This window comes from Anser anser (assembly GCF_964211835.1).
Source record: "Anser anser genome assembly, chromosome: 7".
Classification (NCBI taxonomy): domain Eukaryota; kingdom Metazoa; phylum Chordata; class Aves; order Anseriformes; family Anatidae; genus Anser; species Anser anser.
This window is the reverse complement of record NC_139727.1, coordinates 4,591,871-4,609,759: the sequence shown is the minus strand read 5'-3', so window position 1 is coordinate 4,609,759 and position 17,889 is coordinate 4,591,871. Positions and strand designations below refer to the sequence as shown.

Here is a 17,889-nt window from a genome sequence, read left to right as displayed (position 1 = left end):
ATGAAATACCGCACATCAAAACATTGTTTAATCACTATTGCACAAATAAAACTTGTGTACACAGTACAACTTGTACTGTCCAAAACACAGACCTGCATGTCATTTAACTTCTGCCTAGCCCCCGAACTTGCTAGTACTTTCGGTACTTCCAGTTGGTATCTTTTTTAAATGGCCTAGCATATTTAATCATAATTATGCTCTATTATCAATGCTCTATTATTAGTGTTCTACATAAAACCAATCTTATCTACTGATCAAAGGCAACTGCTGTTGCTTGTCTTTTGCCTGGAGCTCTGGCCATTTTAATGTCACAGGTACATTACCATGATGTATAAATATAAGTTAAATGTCTTGTTCCATCTGCAGAAAGAACATGGAAATTTTATTTGGCTAGTAATTCAATCACTAATGCTTTTAGCGCACACTTATTTTTTCCCAAAGAAATTAAATCTTAATTACCAGAAGACATTTTTACTGTTTGATAACTATGACCTTACTATGAAATATTCAAACTTTTAACATGGAAAAATCTGACAGCTATAGATACTAATTCCTCTCAAACAGCTGCTTCATCTTACATATGGATAAACTACTTAACAGTTTTTTGGGAGTATTATGAAATAATATAAAATACTGGTAATGTAATAACAGAAAAAGACAATTAGGTGCAAGGGCTGGAAGTTTAAAAAAATTGTTTCTTTTATCTAAACATAAAGATGTACGCAAAAGGGAACAAATCCCCTACTATCTTGATGCTAAGGGCAGAAACATGTAAGCAAATCCTGAATAGCTGTATTTTATTTGGACATATGACTTCTCTGTAATGACTAGAAGAATATTTTTAAGAGGCCCTGAATAAATAAAATAATGTAAGGGTTGATAAGTAAAGCATTTTCTACAGTCTTTCATACAAACTATCTTCAAAAAAGCAGTTACATAATACAGGTTTGAGGGATGGCAGAGAGGGCATTGAAATAGAAAGTTCTTCAGGCAGCATTTGGAAACTGAGTGAATGAGGCAAGAAAACTGGACTACGTGCACTGAGCACAGCTCTTCAGCCAGTGGTAATAACATGCAGATATTAAAAACATCAGTAATAGGAATGACAACTACTACACATTATTTTTTCTTTAAGTTCTTCATAATTTAACTAAAGTCTGAAATGCAAATATTACAATATTGACCTTACATAACCTGTATGCTTAAACGTACAAATGAGCAGGAATGTTTCAACTGGGCCATCTTTCATTTAGTGATTACTTTTAATATAGTGACTGTGATTAAACGAATCAGTTACTAAAGAAAGCATATCAAGCTCTAACAAGTCCCCCTCTGCTTTCAAAACATGTATATAGTTCACAAGTCAGTAACTTCAAGAACTTCAGTATCTGTTTTAAAACTTACCATAACTGGGAAAAAGAAACAAGAGTTGACAACATGCAGGCTCAGAATCCACCTTCCCCTGTCTATATATTACCTGGACTATAACTAGATACAATATGTACTGGTACAAAATATTTTTCCAAATAAACATCCACATACTTAAGACATAGCATGCAGTATCTGCTTCCAACTCAAATGTAGAGCTTCTATATTTTAATACCTATTGTGTCAAAATAAAAAGTAAGGGTTATTATGCCGGAACATGGGAGATTACCTAAAATTGGAATAAATTTGAACTTCTAGCTTCTTTGGTTTGGGCACCTCTTTAATGAGGGATAAAAAATCATTAAAGATAGTGTTATTAAAATGTTTCATTAAGTTATCAATGGCCACTCTCCTACAAGACAAAAGAACGATCCATTCAAAAACAAATCTATTTTTTCCTCAAGGAACAATAATTTTAGGCTACAAAAGTCAGATTAGCCAAAACAGGCAATCAGTACAATCAGTCAAAGTGAGTTTTCAATACAACTGACAGGGCTCTGGTGACTCTTCGCTACGTTACAAACCACAGCCAGGCTGTGATGACAATTTGCAAAGGTGGGGATGGCCATAACATCACATAGCCAGGCAAATTTAAATAGCGAGTCAACACCAAATCTGAAAAAAGTCTTCCATCCAATTTCTGTTAAACAAATATTTCACTTATACACGGATATACTGCAGGAAGGCAGTAACTGTTAGTGTAACCAATTCTATAAAAAAGACATTGACTAGGATGAACAGTACGAAATTTAAGTTGTGTGTATATGAACTGCAGTTAAGAACAGAATTATTCAAGAATGAAGTGATTGTGGCATTTTTTGTTTGTGTCTTGTTTTTTGAAACTCAAGGGGTGTCCAAACAAATATTTTAATTTGCAGTAGACTGAAGCACAGAAGCTATTTCTGAAAATAAAAAAATTTCTGCTTCAGGTCTTTAATAATAAGGTATATAGATACATAGAAAAGTAAATACATAAAACAGGCACGTATATCACCATAAAAGGCTTACAGTTCTTTGTGCTTCTCCTCTGCCAGAATTTGGTCATTTGGCTTCAGCCCATACCTTGAAAATAAAAAACACAGAACAATTATTCACTTGAGAACTTAGCTATAAAATGCAGCTTTATACTTTAAAAATAGCAAATTATCATACTATGTGATATCTATTGATTCAGGTACCTCTGATATTGCAAGAACAAAGTTTTCTAAAGAAAATCTTAGACATTTTTTCAAGTAAATTTACAATCACTCAAAAGTTCTGCTTTTATCACAGCTTCAAATATGACTAGACACTTGGACTGCCTACATATCAAAAAATCATTGCACTTCATACCAAAACTATCCACTGATCTCAAAATTTCAATCTGGCAGAACATGTTTCTGAGGATTACAGACAACATAAACATTAAAACTAGCTGCAATGTTTCCCCCTTAAGTAAATCTAAGTATTATACCAATACCTAAAACATTTTGTAGGTAAAAGAAGTATGTACACACAAATATATTTTAACTGGCTATTTACGAGGAAAATTTCTGCAGTCCACTTAGGAAACCTCTGATGAAAAGGAGAGCAGGAGAGAAGGAATCCCCCTTTGCTAGCTTGAGCTAGCAGGCAGTTTCAGAGGACAGGCTGCCTGCACTGTGAATTGGAGAAAGAAGGGAACCAGCATGGGCCACTGCTAGTCCTGCTGCAGGCTACACTGTCAGTCACTTTGAAAAACCTTTAAAAAGTGACCTTGCTTGTGCTGCACCTCTGAAAAAAGTCTTTTACCCTCTCAAAATATTCCACAGATCTAACTACAATGTGGGGTTGTCCCCCCATATGTAATGGATATAATGGAAGCAGATACAAGTAAAGAATGTTTTTGATAATTCTGCAAACAGTACCTGCTCATGCTTCAGAATAAAGGAGCTCTCCATTGCCGCTGTGCCTCTGCTTTTGTTCCATTCTGCCATCAAGTGCAGAGCCATACATTACTCCTTCTGAGTAAAGATTCTGGCCACTAACTACAATCAAGCTATCTTGCATATCAATTGTTGTTTCAGATGAACAGATAAAATTTTCTTGATACCATTTTCTGATTATATTCTCCGAAACTGTTGTGTGTTTCTTTTTTCCAGAATTGATTTAAAATGGAAGCATCAACCCCGGACACATTCTCAAGCTCACCAGTGCTGCATTCAAACACAGAAGACATCAACAACCTGACCCATTCTTTCCTGTTTACATACCCAGACACTGCCTTTGGTTATTTCCCAGAGCATCCTGCTGACTTGCATCCATTTATCCACCTTGCTACTCAATCCTTCATGCAGTCCCTTCTAACCAGGGTACAGCGGAGCCCATCCACATTTGCCTTCTAAATGCAGAATTTGCATTTGACTCAAAGCAGACTACACAATGCACTGCCCAATAACAGATGTAGGCCACCTGGTTTAAATGCTGCATCTTCTTTACAGTTTACCACTCTTTCACTCTGTAAGTCACAAATTTTGAACTGTTGTGACCTTACATGTACTTCCAGATCAATATTTTCCTTAGTGAATAGCATTAGACCCTTTTTCTTTAATGGTGAAGGTCTGGCCCAAAGCTTCCTAACAGTGCTGCACCCTTCTGAAGATCTCTGGTTGTCATGTCTTAAGCATTTTATTGATAGCAAATAGCATTATATCAGAGAAGAAGACGACAGCTACCATGACATTCCAAAGGAACATCTGTCAGAAGTCCAAGGACTAACTTCTGCAACCCACAGTCTTAAAATGCTATCAGGTTGTTTGGCAAAGGGATCGACCTGCCACAGCCAGCCATACCCCTGACTGACTACTTACTTACTTTGTTAAGCAAGCTACAGCAGAAGCTGTACAGCACAGGGGAACGCTGCTGAACAGGCGTGGGGCTTTATCTGGGGTACGCTGCTGACAGCACAGAGGGGAGCTGGAGAGGAGTGTGGGAGGGAACCAGTTGCTCCTGCTGAAGTTTACAGAACAGTTCCTTGGCTGAACCTTAGCTTAGCTCTTTTTCGTTACCCCTTCTTTGCCACCCCTCCTTTCTTTTACCATGAAAATGGACTTTTTTTGTTTGTTTCTCCAATATTCCTCCTTGCCTCCTGAAGATACTGCTTTGATGGCAGCAACACATCAGGGAGTTTCCCACAAAATGGGCATGCTTGTAGAAGTCACACTTTCATTAGTACTTTCTGCATTAAGACAGGACGCATATTATATTTCAGACACAGCTGAAGTATTTAATAAATGTAAGTGTACAACTAGCACAGTGAACAGCTTACATAATGTTTGCCAACATGTGTTTCGTAGGCAAGATTGATAAGTACCAGTTGGCTTTTCCTAGCTGATAAAGGTTAGATTTGGAAGAATTTCTCTCCCCCAGATTTCTAAAAAAAATTTTAAGAGCCAAGCCAAAAATGCAAAATTGAGGTTAAAGATATGTAATCTGAACATTTTAAATAACTTAGAACATTTTAAACTATTTAAGCAACTGAAACAACACATTGCAAATGTATTACACATTTACAGTTCTACTATTAAACTAGAAAGAGAAGCAAATATGCTTCAGAAGTGGGCAAAGGAGCTGAAGGGACCACAACTTGAAATTTCACTGGGCAGAAAACAGAGGAAACTCAAGTTTAATACATCCTAGGACTTCAGATACTGATTATTAATTTTGACTATCCAATACCAATTTAAGATAAAGTTCAAACTGCTAATAGTTTCTTCATCACTGCTCAGAAGACTATTTCAAAATAATAAGAATCTGTAACGTTCTACAGAAAAATTGCAAGTAAATGTCAAAACAAACTGTAGTACATTTCAAAAATGATATTTTTAAGTGCTTCCTGATGTCCTTCAGGGACATTTAATCTACTGAAAGAATAGCCAACGTTCCAGCCACCCGTTCCCAGATGGCAGCTGCACGCAGGCATGCTGAGGGGCAGACAGAGCCCCCCAGCACAGCGCTATCACCCCGCACAGCTGCAAGCTTCCACCAAGCCAGCTCAGCTGCCTGGCCAGATACACACAGCCCGGCCTGTGCACCCTGCAAGCAACTATTTCAGGCAGTCCGACAGGCTGCTGGTTTTACCTTGGGTGAAACCTCCACATTAGGAAGGCATTAGCTTTGTCCCCTTACTTGGTTCCTCATGGAATTTCTTAAGCTCCACCATAGTCAGACCTTCAGCACATCCTATTCTGATCAAAGCTCAGTCAACGTATCTGCAAATATAGGCTATCAGATCACTGTTTTATCATCCATCCTCTAGCCTCAGTTTAAACAAGGAGTTTCACAACCCCTTACAAGACCTTCTTCCAGTTTGGAGCTATTATTTTTCTTTACTTTAAATGGCATTCTTTCGAACCTGGTTAACAAAGAGGCATGTTCAGGCACTGAAATTACCAGGAAAAGTGTGCAAGTTAAACATCCTAAATTTCGTCCAGAAACCCAGACCCAACTCCAATTGAGTCTCTGGAAAAGCATCTCTCTACCTTCAGCCTACAGCAGGGAGTAGTGACACAGGACGTCCACACCAGCTTGCTAAGCAAGGTGATCTGAATACCTCCCATTAGGCCATAACTCCTTCACTACACGCTATTAATAAACCAGAGATGCATTTCAATGAAAGAAGCTCAAAATTACCGTATGTATGTTTTCGCCTTCCCAAATCGGCTTTCCCAAATCTCTCAATCTTTCTTCTCCCATTTGTTTTCAGTTATTCAGATGGGAACTTAGTGTTATTTCCTCCCTTCCTAAATTTCACATTTCTAGAGCCAAGTACACGCACAGATATATACATAATCAAAATCGATTTATACACAATTGATATATACACAACCGAAATTGTCCCCCCCAACAATACTACGTTAATCTTAAATATTTTCTCTTTCAACAAGCCTAGAAATAAAGTAGCACAGGCAAAGACTAAAAGATTATTGCAGACACTGAGGACAGACATTACATAGAGCCAGAATAACATTAAGGAAATATGCAGGTACATATAGTTATATATACTCTATAAAAACGCTAAGGCCACTTGCAAGAGTTTTATGTACGTAACAGCCAAATATACAACTCTGGCCAAGAGTTGGTTATGGTGCTACCAAAAGGAAAAACAAAAAACAAAACTATGAAGCATACACATTTTTCACTAATTTTTACTTTTGTAAGTATATGACTTTCCCAGCACTCACATACAAAATTATCATCTCAACTTCAGTTTTTACAAAAATATAATTTTATTTATTTATTTATTTTTTAAAAAGCACACTAGAACCTGCAAGCTCAGCTCTGACTTGTGCAATGCAATTTAAAGACCTTTCTGAAACAGCAAGCCTATGACTCACTTTTTTTTTTATATTTCTCCTAATATGACAGGTATGGAAACTAATGCCCTTGAACTTTAGTCAGCATTTTTGCAAAAAAGCTCTTAATTTAACAAACAGCTGTAAGGCATGTTCCCCTTCATGCAGCATTCAATTTTACAAAGCCTTAACCCAATTAAAAAGAAAACACAGCCTACACTAAATACGTACTGGTGAAAAACTTCAAGAGAATATCAAGTTCAGATCTGCTCTATGTACCAGACTTTCCTGAAAAGCTGGTAAAACTAACCTGTCCTAAGGCAAAAACCTAAGACTGGTGATGATTAAACAGGTTTTAAAAATGACAATACAACATCCTTGCTTTAAAATTCACTTCCCTTTTGAAATTTCTCCTTACTTGAATCTACCAGCCAGGAAAAAATAAAGAAAAAAGAATAGCTGAAAATTGCACAGGGTTCAAAATAAAAAATCAGCATGGATATACATTGCTGCTTGAGCCAGAAGAGTCAAGTCAAGAACTCCACTGTACAGACTACCCAGAAACATGGAGGTACACAAAACTGCATACATACATAAACACACATATCCAAGTAATATTTCATGAATATTTTCAATAATACTTGTAAAGGAACAAGAAGCTAGAGATAAAAAGATATTTTTGCATTAGCTGTCAATGTGAGTAGCCAGCATGAAAAAAATAGAAGCTATCTGAGTAATACAAAAACAGTAAGGCATTCTAGGAAGCTCTGAACATAGATACCTGTGCAGTCATTCCTCTGCCTTGGTCGACAAACAAAAAACATGAACCTTGCCACCGTCCATTGCTCTGACTACCCTGGCTCCCCTTTCAAAGATCTTGGGCTTTGCTGTTCCATCAGCTCACTGTACCTGACAGTCTCTGCTGTGGTTATTTTAACTGTTTCCCAGATGGATTACACTGGAATGCATGAAATGGCACATTTCTGAAATGAAATTCACAAAAAAGGTCACCAAAAAAAGCAATGAAGTGATTTCTCTGTCAGATACCCAAAGCTTCTTGGTTGTGTGAACTCGACAAGAATTCATGCTACAGCAGGCTATGCTTCATCAATAAAAGAAGAGACCTTTTTTAAGGCAGAGCTTTGCAGATGCATTTCTTCATAAGTTTTCAACAAAGCCAGTAAAAACCCTTGAGGCCCTGAGCAGCCTTCTTGTACTTCAGATCAGTCAGAACGCATTTCCATAAGAATGATTCAGCAGTTATGCTGTTTCAGCTTTCAAGTGATGTTAAAGCTACTTTCACTGTTCTAAAAACAGAAATGCTGTCCTTCTTCTGGTGGTTTTTCTTAATAATTCATCCTCTAAAACGAGGACAGCCAGCCAGTGGGACACTAGTGCTTACATGTCCTTCTTCAGTCTGTATTGCTTGCTTTCTACCAAAGGCCGTTAGCACATCCCACCAGATCTTCCAGGTTAGAAACACTGCCACATGTGAACCTGCTGCCACAGTGCTATCTCACCAAGCATTTACAGACCAGTGCACAAAATAAACCCAATCTCCCAGAATATTTAGCTGATGAGATGTATGGGGAGACAGGTACAGGATGTCAGCCTTTTTATTAATTTCCTTCTGGAATTTATTGGCTAAGATGACTAACGATGCCCTAACTGCTACACAGAGATCAGAAGACAGTAAGTGAATTGCTTTTCCAACAGCAGTAAAATGCTAGTAGCTGCAAGGCAGTATTTCTGCATTTCTGACAATGCTACTGTTGATTACAAGTTTCAATAATGCTTCATGTAGCCTCAATCTACTGATTAGCCTAAAAATCCTTTTCACGTATAAAAACAAGGAGCACAAGCAGCATGACTTGCATTTGTTTGGATCATTATATTCAACTGGCTAACTCAGATTCCAGGGGCTGTGCATTTTCTAAAGCCAGATGAAAACAAAAAAGCACAAGCCAGACCAGACCTTATGCACGAATTCAGCAGCCAAATTCATCATGGACCAGATGCAAACAGCTAAACCAAAATTAAAGTTGTGTGTCATTGGCACATACAACCTAGTCCAAATATTTGTTTTAAAACATCATTCTTTCCCCATAGAGCTCCCCAACAAAGCACTTTGATTCATATCCTGAAAGTCACCGTCTCTTGCCTGACTTGCACTGCTTTTCTTCCGCAACAGGGTGATACATCTGCTTTTGATCCTCCCCACTCTCCCAAATCCCTGTCTGTTGCTTTGCTATCTTCTCCCAGCTTCACCACCTGAAATGCACCACGCTTCCCACTCCCTCAGCATTTCTCTCCCATTTGACCTCTCTTGCCTTGTAACAGCACAGCTTCTCCCACCTACCCTTTCACATGTTTCTCTTGGCCTCAAGTTGACTGCAGACCAGGCACCCTTTCAACACCGATTTCTGTCTTCCATGACAGCTGATCACCAACCGCTGTTACTCTAGGATGACCTTACACAGGTTATACAATTTCAGAAGATATCCTTACTGAATACATATTGCTTTGTCACCAAACAAAATACAAGTCCAGACCCATTTCCTTGAGAAACTGAAAGATTCAAAGGGTTTGTACGATAGCAACACAATCCCAATGAAAACCTGACTCTGGAAAATCTCAGTCCTGCAATAGTCCACTTCCACTAACAAAAGAGAAGACTGCCTAAAAGGCTTTTCAGACATTCCTTTAGTGAAGTACTGGGGATGTAAGAGATTGCACACCTCAACTGACTTCATCAGGGATCAGCACTCGACCCAGCACCATGCCACACATCTAGGCGTGACCTGGAGTTAAATGCATTAAGTGCTGATGAAATCCACAGATGACAGCAAACTGGCAAGGATATGCAGTGACAACAGACCATTCTAGCAGACAGCAAGGCAAGCCCATTCATATATGACTTTAAAACACAAATGCAGAGTGAAGCAGGTAAATAAGAATATGGGCAGGGATAAAGCATGTTCCACAGAGCAGTAGTTTGGGGGTGGGTGGGATACATCAGATGCCATAATCTGCAATTAAGTCAACATGAGCTTCCACCTTATGTCAAATGGTGAAGACACCAATGACCTGGTTTAATATAGAAAAAGGGCACAGCAAACAGAACAATAAAAAACAGCAGATCAACAGAGTGAGTGGTCAGCCTCAGTAATTCTTCTGTCCCCTTACATTCCTGAACAGAAGATCTATCTAAAACATTTAAATTGGGAAGAAAAGTAGATCAGAGTAAAGCACCTGCTAGTGATAATGGGAAAGACACATACAAAAAATATCATCAAGGAAGGTTAAGATACTTCTGTCTTAAGAGCATTGGAAATAAATGCCTTTTTCATTGTTACCAATGACACTGAATCAATACCAGCTGGGGAAAAGAAAATGTAGCACTCTACTGGCAGAAAACACTGACTAACAAAACATCTTCTTCAGGAGGAGTTTAAGTGCAACTCAAACCACAGATTTTGGCTGTCCCATTTCTAAGATGTTCCAGACTTCAAGCACAGGTACTGGAATGGGCACACCAGTGCTGAGAAAATGAAGCCACATCCTTGAAAACCCAAGGAAGATCTGCTGGTGTTTTTATTTTTCCATCACCATGCTTTTCCCAGTTCCTGTGTACTAACACGACTGTAGTCATATTCAGCTGCATCACATCCTAGATAAACATCTGTTTTTCAGAAAAAAACTTGTGGAATTTCCGGGTGAAAGAGATCCTAAGAATACCAGCAGAAAGATTTTCTCTTTTTTTTTTTTTAAAACACTATGAAAATGAAAGATGGATTTAAATTTCAAACACAATGAAGTTCAAACTACACTCCTAAACCCTAGAAGAAGAAAACCCACTGCACTGTAATACAATTACAAGTGGTTTTTACCCCACAATTTTCCTGCATGGATATGATCACTATTTTAAATATAAAAATTACTAGGTATAGCTTTTCTGGTGTTTTTTTTTTGTTGTCGTCTCCCCCTCTCCCCCAATCAAACTTTTTCATAAAGAGCTGCTTTTACATTATTCAGTGCAGCAAAATAGACTCCGTACTGATAGTGTGTTTGCAAATCGGGACTTTAAGTAGCTATTAATATTGTAAGACAGACTTAAAGAGCTTTTGAAATTGAAGTCAAAACAATAATAGGTTTAAATGATTAAAAGGGATTAAGAAAGCCAGGAAAGTCCAAAGCCTGTTAATCACCAGAATGCAGAAAACTATGATCATTTAATACGGTAGGCCCTATCACTTTGGACTTAAGCATATAGCAGGGACCTTGTCAAAATGGTTTTCTTAACTACAAATTAGTGTGCTAAAAATTTACAGTCTCTAGACACTGAGTATCTATCTAAAGAGAAATGTTTTTTGCAGTAATCATTTTGGAAATATCTGACTGCAAGTGCCTTTTTCGAAGCCAGTCACCACACTTCACACTTTTTTTTTTGTGAAAACATTACTCTGGATGCTCAGAGTACTCATAACATTGACAGAAAATATTTTTGGTTGATCTTTAGTAATTTAAGAAATAAAATATTACTTGAATTTGTGCAAAAGTATAGGCTGTTCTTTTTATAGACTGAACTCTTCGATGTATTCTTTTAATAGTATCCCTTTGAGCATTCAGTATTTAAACCATATTTTAGTCACATCAGTCTTTTTGCATTATTTTTGTTCTGACATAATCTAGCCTTTTCATACTGATTTTCTTCAACCAGAAATAAACATTGGCTTGTGTTTATAATCAAAATTAGTTCACCAACAAACCAGTTTTCACGATCTTGCATTAAAATTTCATTTACATAAAAACTAATAAAAAATTAACAAAAGTAATACACACACAATCTAATCTAAACAATAATAATCTGCAGGGTTCCAGTTCTCTTCTAGATGGCCACAATTACTTATTATCACTTTAAAAATGTATTGTTTGAATTAGTTTGTACTAGTTCTACAACAGATCTTACCAGCACTAGTACTGAAATTCCCCAGATACCTTGCTGCTGCATTAGCATTAGCTCTTCTTCTTGACAAGGAGATTATAGCAAAATATCATTTGAGGAAGGCAGTCATGTGGTCATGGAGGTGACCCTGAGATTCTGATGAGGAGATCTATAGATTATTTTAATGATTTTTTCTAAATAAAGACTTGCTGTATGCCCTATATGAATAACACTGAGCTCGAGGGAGCCTCTTCACACTTGAAAATGAAGCCTTCACCTTGTTTTTCTAAGAAGGAGGCACACTTGTAAAACAATTCTCATTAGGTATCAAGATGAAGTTCAGTAGCCTCTATTTCTACAGTAAAGTACAGGTTAGTACTTTGGACAAAACTAACACAGGCAGTAAACACAACACTTGTAAATATAAAGCAACTCTTAGGATTCATCAACATACAACACATTTCATAACTGAATTACAGCTTTGTCCCCATACTAAATCTGTTCTGTCTCCACCACTAAAAGGTAAAAAAATTAATCTAAAACACAGTTACTTTAATATCTCCAGCACAAAGAAAGGAATACCTCATCAAGAAAAATCAGTAAGATGCAGGAAAAAACTTCTGTCCAGTGATGAACTCATAAACCACTCAGTCCATAATATTACTTTCAAACAATAAAATCCTCCAAACAGGAGGATACTAAAAGCACTGAGGCTGTATCAAATTTTGATTAATCTTTATCACTTTCTGCTCTCAAAAATACTAAGAATTCACCTTTTCATTATTCATAGTGACCCAGCAAGACTGGTATATCATACTTCAAAATGCACTGCTTTATTTAGAGACCATAACAGAACTAATATATGCAAGACTCAGTCTTACATATCACTTTTTTGTATAAATTTTATTTATTTAAAGATAGCTTAAGATGTAACTTGGGTTTTTTATTCCCTCCCCCCCCAGTTACCCCACTTTATGGATGTTTGTTTGTTACAGTTTCACTAGGCAAAAGCACCAATTCCATATTACTACAGTTTCAATGAGCTTTTGCTGGGCTTAGCAGCCAGGTCTCCTCTATCATCTGTGGAGGCACCTCAGCACCTGTTACAGGACAGTTCAGCCTACAGAAGTTTAAGCATACAACTGTCGGGTACCTGGGGTAGCTCACGTCCCTTAACCCACCTTCTCTAATTTTATTTTATTTCTTTTTAAACATTGATCAGGGCAACCAGTAAATTAGAGACACAAGTGCTGCAGCTTTATGAAATTCCAGCTATGCTGAAAAAACATACCAAGCCACAAAGAACATTAGTTTTATTGGGAAAAAACAGCATGTGAAAAATGGCAGAGAAGGTTTGTTTCTTTACTGCAAACATCTTAATTTCATTCTAAAAAAAGAAAATGCAGGAGCAACACCAGGACGGAGACTCAGAGAAGAGCTGGAGAGAAACTTCTTGGAATCTTCTCCTACCACTGGAGGATCAGAGGTAGCAAGAACAGCAATTACTGCTTCTGGGAAGAACTGCTCCTCCCTTTTGCTTTTAGCTATTGCCACTGTGTTTTGCATCTTAAATCTCACACACAGTTGCAGCCACAGTATCTGGCCCAGACACACAGGATTCTGGCAGAGGAAAAAGGGACCGAGGCATTTGGATGGTTCCTGCCACACACGGCCCAAAGTAGCTTCCTGCTTCAACTGAATAACAATTTTGACCCAGGGCTGGTTGTAGAAAAAGGTGCTTGAATATTTCTAATTTTGTGACTCGGCAGCAGTTTCAAATTCAAAATATCCCCCTAGGGTGCTCGGCTTCTTGCACTGATTTGTTTTTGTTTTTTAATTATTATTTGTTCTGTTTTTTGTTTGTTTTATTTTTTTTTTTTTTTAACCCCAGTTTATATATAAAACTTGAAGTGTCCTACCTTTGAAAATGTCAGCTATGCCTCAGTATGTTCTTGGCCAAAGCAGGAACCAGTAGCTGGCACTTTGAAAATGATAAAAAGCTAGCAATTGCTGAAGTAATTTACCTCAACTAATTCAGTATGTTGAATGGTGCAATCTGTTGATTTAACTCTACAGATAGTTTGCCTCAGTTCATATATGACACAAAAATTGCTGAAGAAACTAGTCAGGGATTTTGCAAAGGTTAACTTTTGCAAAGGTTGGCAGAATAACTTCTCATTTTTTTTAATCAACAATTTTTTTTTAATCAACAAAAATAGGCAATTCCCAGCCAATCTCCAACATCTCACAGTTTGTGACATTACTAACTAAATAAAAAAATAATACAGACAGTGGAATTTCATTGCAAACACATAAGATACACAACTAAGCAGTATCTCATGTACACCAACTAACAGTTGTGTTCTGTTGCTCCCTAGTACTGCTGTACAGAACAAAATCACAAGCATAATTTAAAAACAATTAGCTTCAAAGAAACATGCTGGAACACACTCTTGCAAAAAGGAAGTTATAGCAACTAAAAAAGGAGCAGCAGATTTGGAGGGAGGTCTTCATTCGAAAAGTTCTGAAGAGTTTCTGCAGCTTCTTGTCACTGCTCACTTGTTACAGCTTGTCATACCAGGCAGTCATGCTCCCCTTTATGCTTTGTCACGTGCATCTCAGATTCTCACATCACTGTCACTTCAGGACAAGTGGGGAGGGGGGGATGACAAGAACACACACATCACTGGAGCAGGCTGGAAAAATAATCACAAAGTTCTCCAGCCATAGTTCCCCAGTCTTTATCTGACAAGGCAGACATAAAACCACAAGTTCAAAGTAAAACTGGAAAACAAAGGCAATTTGTTGGAATCAATTCATGCAACTTGCAAAGACACAGCTATTCTGAGTGTGATTTTCAAGTTGTCCTGAAAGGTTCAGCGTTGTTTTACAAGGTTCAGCACAGTTTCAAATTAATAATCTGATGACACACAACACAAGCATCTACACCAGAAACTGGCGAACTCATCATTGAATCTCTTGATAGCAATCAAAAAATAGAAAAGCATAACACTCTCAGCAAGATATTCTAGTATACTATTAAAGCAAGAGGCAAGGGTTTGTGAAATGAAGATCTTGGTCCCCAGCTCTGTATTTAATCTGAACTCAATAGGGAACTTCTGGCATCACGACATCTTGTCTGCAATGCAGACTTGGTCTTTCTCCAGTAACCTGGAATACTCCAAGTTCCGCCCCACCAAAAATAAAGCCAAATAAGTTTCCAACAGCAGGTTTACCCTTCTCCAGCCCTCAGCCAGGGGTAAACAAAAACAGTAGCAATTAAGGGGAGCACAGGCTGCCTCCACCCTGTCCCTGTGGCTACAGCAGAAACCAGAGGTGCCAGGCAGCAGGAGGGAGGCCAAGCCCAGCCAGAGCAGGCCTGGAGGTGGGGACGCCAGGCCCAGCACCACAACGGCAGCAGGGACCAGCAGCAGCCGAGTACCTCACAGCACAGGCTACAGTAGTGCTAACACTGACGTGGTATTCATACATTGTTCAGGAGCAGCCTGATGAAATACTAAGTTATGAAAAAAGAAGTATTCAACACATTTCATTTCAAGAATGGAAGGACAGAATCCATCTCATCCCAATATACACAACGGGAGAAGAAAAGCTGACAAGACTGTGTGCTGCCTGACCTGAATGAAGCATGACCAGTCAAGTAGCAACGTGCATTACAATTTCCTTAAAAATCTAATTTTAACACGTTTTTTTTAAAAAAGGTATGACAACAACTTAAAGACTGCTATCATTAAAAATTTGTCTTTTGAGACAATTCCATTACAAATTAACTTAACCTACAGTAAAAAAAAAAAAAGACAAATTATTGTTAATTTTAACTGGATTTTTCTATTTTTCAATTCATGAGTGATCAAATTTTCACTACTTTCCAAAACAGAAAAAAAAAATGTACCTTTCCTATACTGTTGCTAGTTTGGTTTGTAGAAGAATGGGAATAGAAGACAGTCTTAGAATCACATCTAATTATCCTGTAATTAACAAGAATGCCTGCAACCAGATCATCATTATCAAGTAAATGATTTTTATCTACTGTACTCTAAACAAATAGCAATCTTAAGGGTCTGATTAGAAAACCAAGATGAAGTCTTTTTCAGTACAAACAGCAAGTCCTGCTTCCAAAGAGAAACTTTCACCATCTTGTTTTAGAGCGACGTTAGTTCCTCAATGAGAAACTCAGCTTTACCAAAGGTATCTTCAGCAAGGGTCTTTTCATTTATTACTACCTAGTAAAAAACAGACCAACTTCATTCACAGAGCTCTTTCACCTACAGTTCCCTGTTTGCTGTTAGAGGAGGCAAAAAGGACCCAGTTTAAAATTCCAGTATTTCAGTATTTGCCTTGTAACACAACTCCCAAACTTTTTTTTAACAAAGTTTCTATTTGGGTGTGAAGTGAAAAATATAGCTAAGCTGCGCACATGTCAGTCAGTCGTGTCTCAAGGTCATTCTAAAAAATACAATTCAAGAACTGTTTGTATTCTATTGACATGTAATGAAATGGGTTTTCTGAAAAAAAAATAAAAAAGCTGAAGTTACAAACAAGTACAAGAAGTGAAAACCCCTGATACATTAACAACGACATGTTCCATACTATTTACAAGCACATAATTACAAGCTCTTCCATGTATGTAAGTGATCAAGCTTGATCAAGTTGATCAAGCTTAGTGTACCCTGGAAACGTCACAACTCCTTAGTCAGAGCTCTGTCTTTGCATAGGTAGAGTTTTCATATAGCTTCTTCCAAATGGAACTTAACTAAAATCTTTCCCTCATTTAAACTAGACCTTTAACTAAATGCACTAGGAAAAAAATATCAGGCTTGTAAAAAGCTCTAATTAAGTTGTCAGGCATGCTACCAAATTTATGGGCCCACTAGTACAGAGAGGTCCTTTTAAAGACAGCCATCATTACCTTAAGTTTCTGTAAGCAAACATTGTTTTTTTAAAAAATTTAACAGCAGTCAGATGATGCAATTTAGCTCAACAGTATCAACAATGTTTTATGTTCACACCCTGAGATAAGCTAAATTGGGTTCTACAGATACAACTCTACCCAGAAGCTAATAAAATCCTCAGCTGTTCAGTTTCTCTACCCAATGAGCCAACACACCACCTACCTTTTAGTAGCAATCTTTCACTAGGATTATTGAAACAATGGAACATTATAGCAAACATTTTTTAAAAAGGTAAATCTTCAGGGACAATTATGTTTTTTTAAATTTTACTATGTACTTTCCATACATTCAGCATTGTATGGGCAGATAATATAGCCCTTGACTTAAAGCAATACAAATACCTGCTAACACATCCTAGAGAATTGACAAGGTACCCAAAGTCAAACTAAACACATTAATGAAGGTGAAAAGGCTTAAAGTTGTATTTTTCACCTAAATCTGGCAGCAAAGTCTGCACCTGTGGTTCCCATCCTGTGAACACATGCTTTACAACCGCTGGATGTGCACTTGAGGTGACAAATAATGACCAGATCTCTATAGCCTAAACAGTTCAACTATAGTTGTTAAAAATTACCTATCTGCTAAAGAGCACTGCTCCTTCTACAGAGAGCAATGAAACAGATGCCATCTCCTAACAGCAGGGTATAGGAGTATTTCCAAAAGTTAGAGGTACTGAATTTCTCTGGAAAGTGGTTTTAAAGCATGAGCATAGGTTAAATAGAATTTGTCTGCTTTAACCTATATGACATTAAATCCTATGAAGTTATACTTAAATGCCTGTTACAAATTCCATAGGTAAAGGAATCGTTCCTGTTGAATGTCACATGTAAAATCTAGTAAACAAATTATACTGAAAGCTTTAATAAGCATCTCTTAGTAACGTTACTTTCACAAGATTAACATAGCTACAGTGAGCAATTCACCCACAAAGCATCTCCCCTTTTTTCTTTCCCCTACCACCCATAAAATCTCTTATTTCAGCAAGTATCTATATCCCAGAAAAATGGGGTGGGGAAAAAAAAGTTACTGAGTTAATTCAAATTAAAAGGACATGCAAAACACTATCTTTCTGATATTTCTTTCATGCAGATACTCTGAAAAAAAAACAAGGACTTCAAGACTGCTTTCCAGCTCTGTGAACAGAATTTGAAGTGGTTTTGGATATCAACAGCTTTCAATAGTGCCACAGACATTGCTAAAACTTTTCAGATTGTCTCCCCAGAAGAAGTGA

General features: G+C 37.5%; 1 protein-coding gene across 3 annotated transcripts in view; it reads right to left on the bottom strand.

Moving 5' to 3' along the window:
- Window positions 1–17,889, bottom strand: part of ADK (adenosine kinase) — a 293,147-nt gene that overhangs the window by 258,795 nt on the left and 16,463 nt on the right. For all 3 annotated transcript variants that reach the window (XM_083845222.1, XM_083845221.1, XM_083845223.1), the window contains exon 3: window positions 2,437–2,490. In XM_083845222.1, the coding sequence (XP_083701348.1) occupies window positions 2,437–2,490 (54 nt within the window). The remainder of the gene's footprint in view (window positions 1–2,436; window positions 2,491–17,889) is intronic.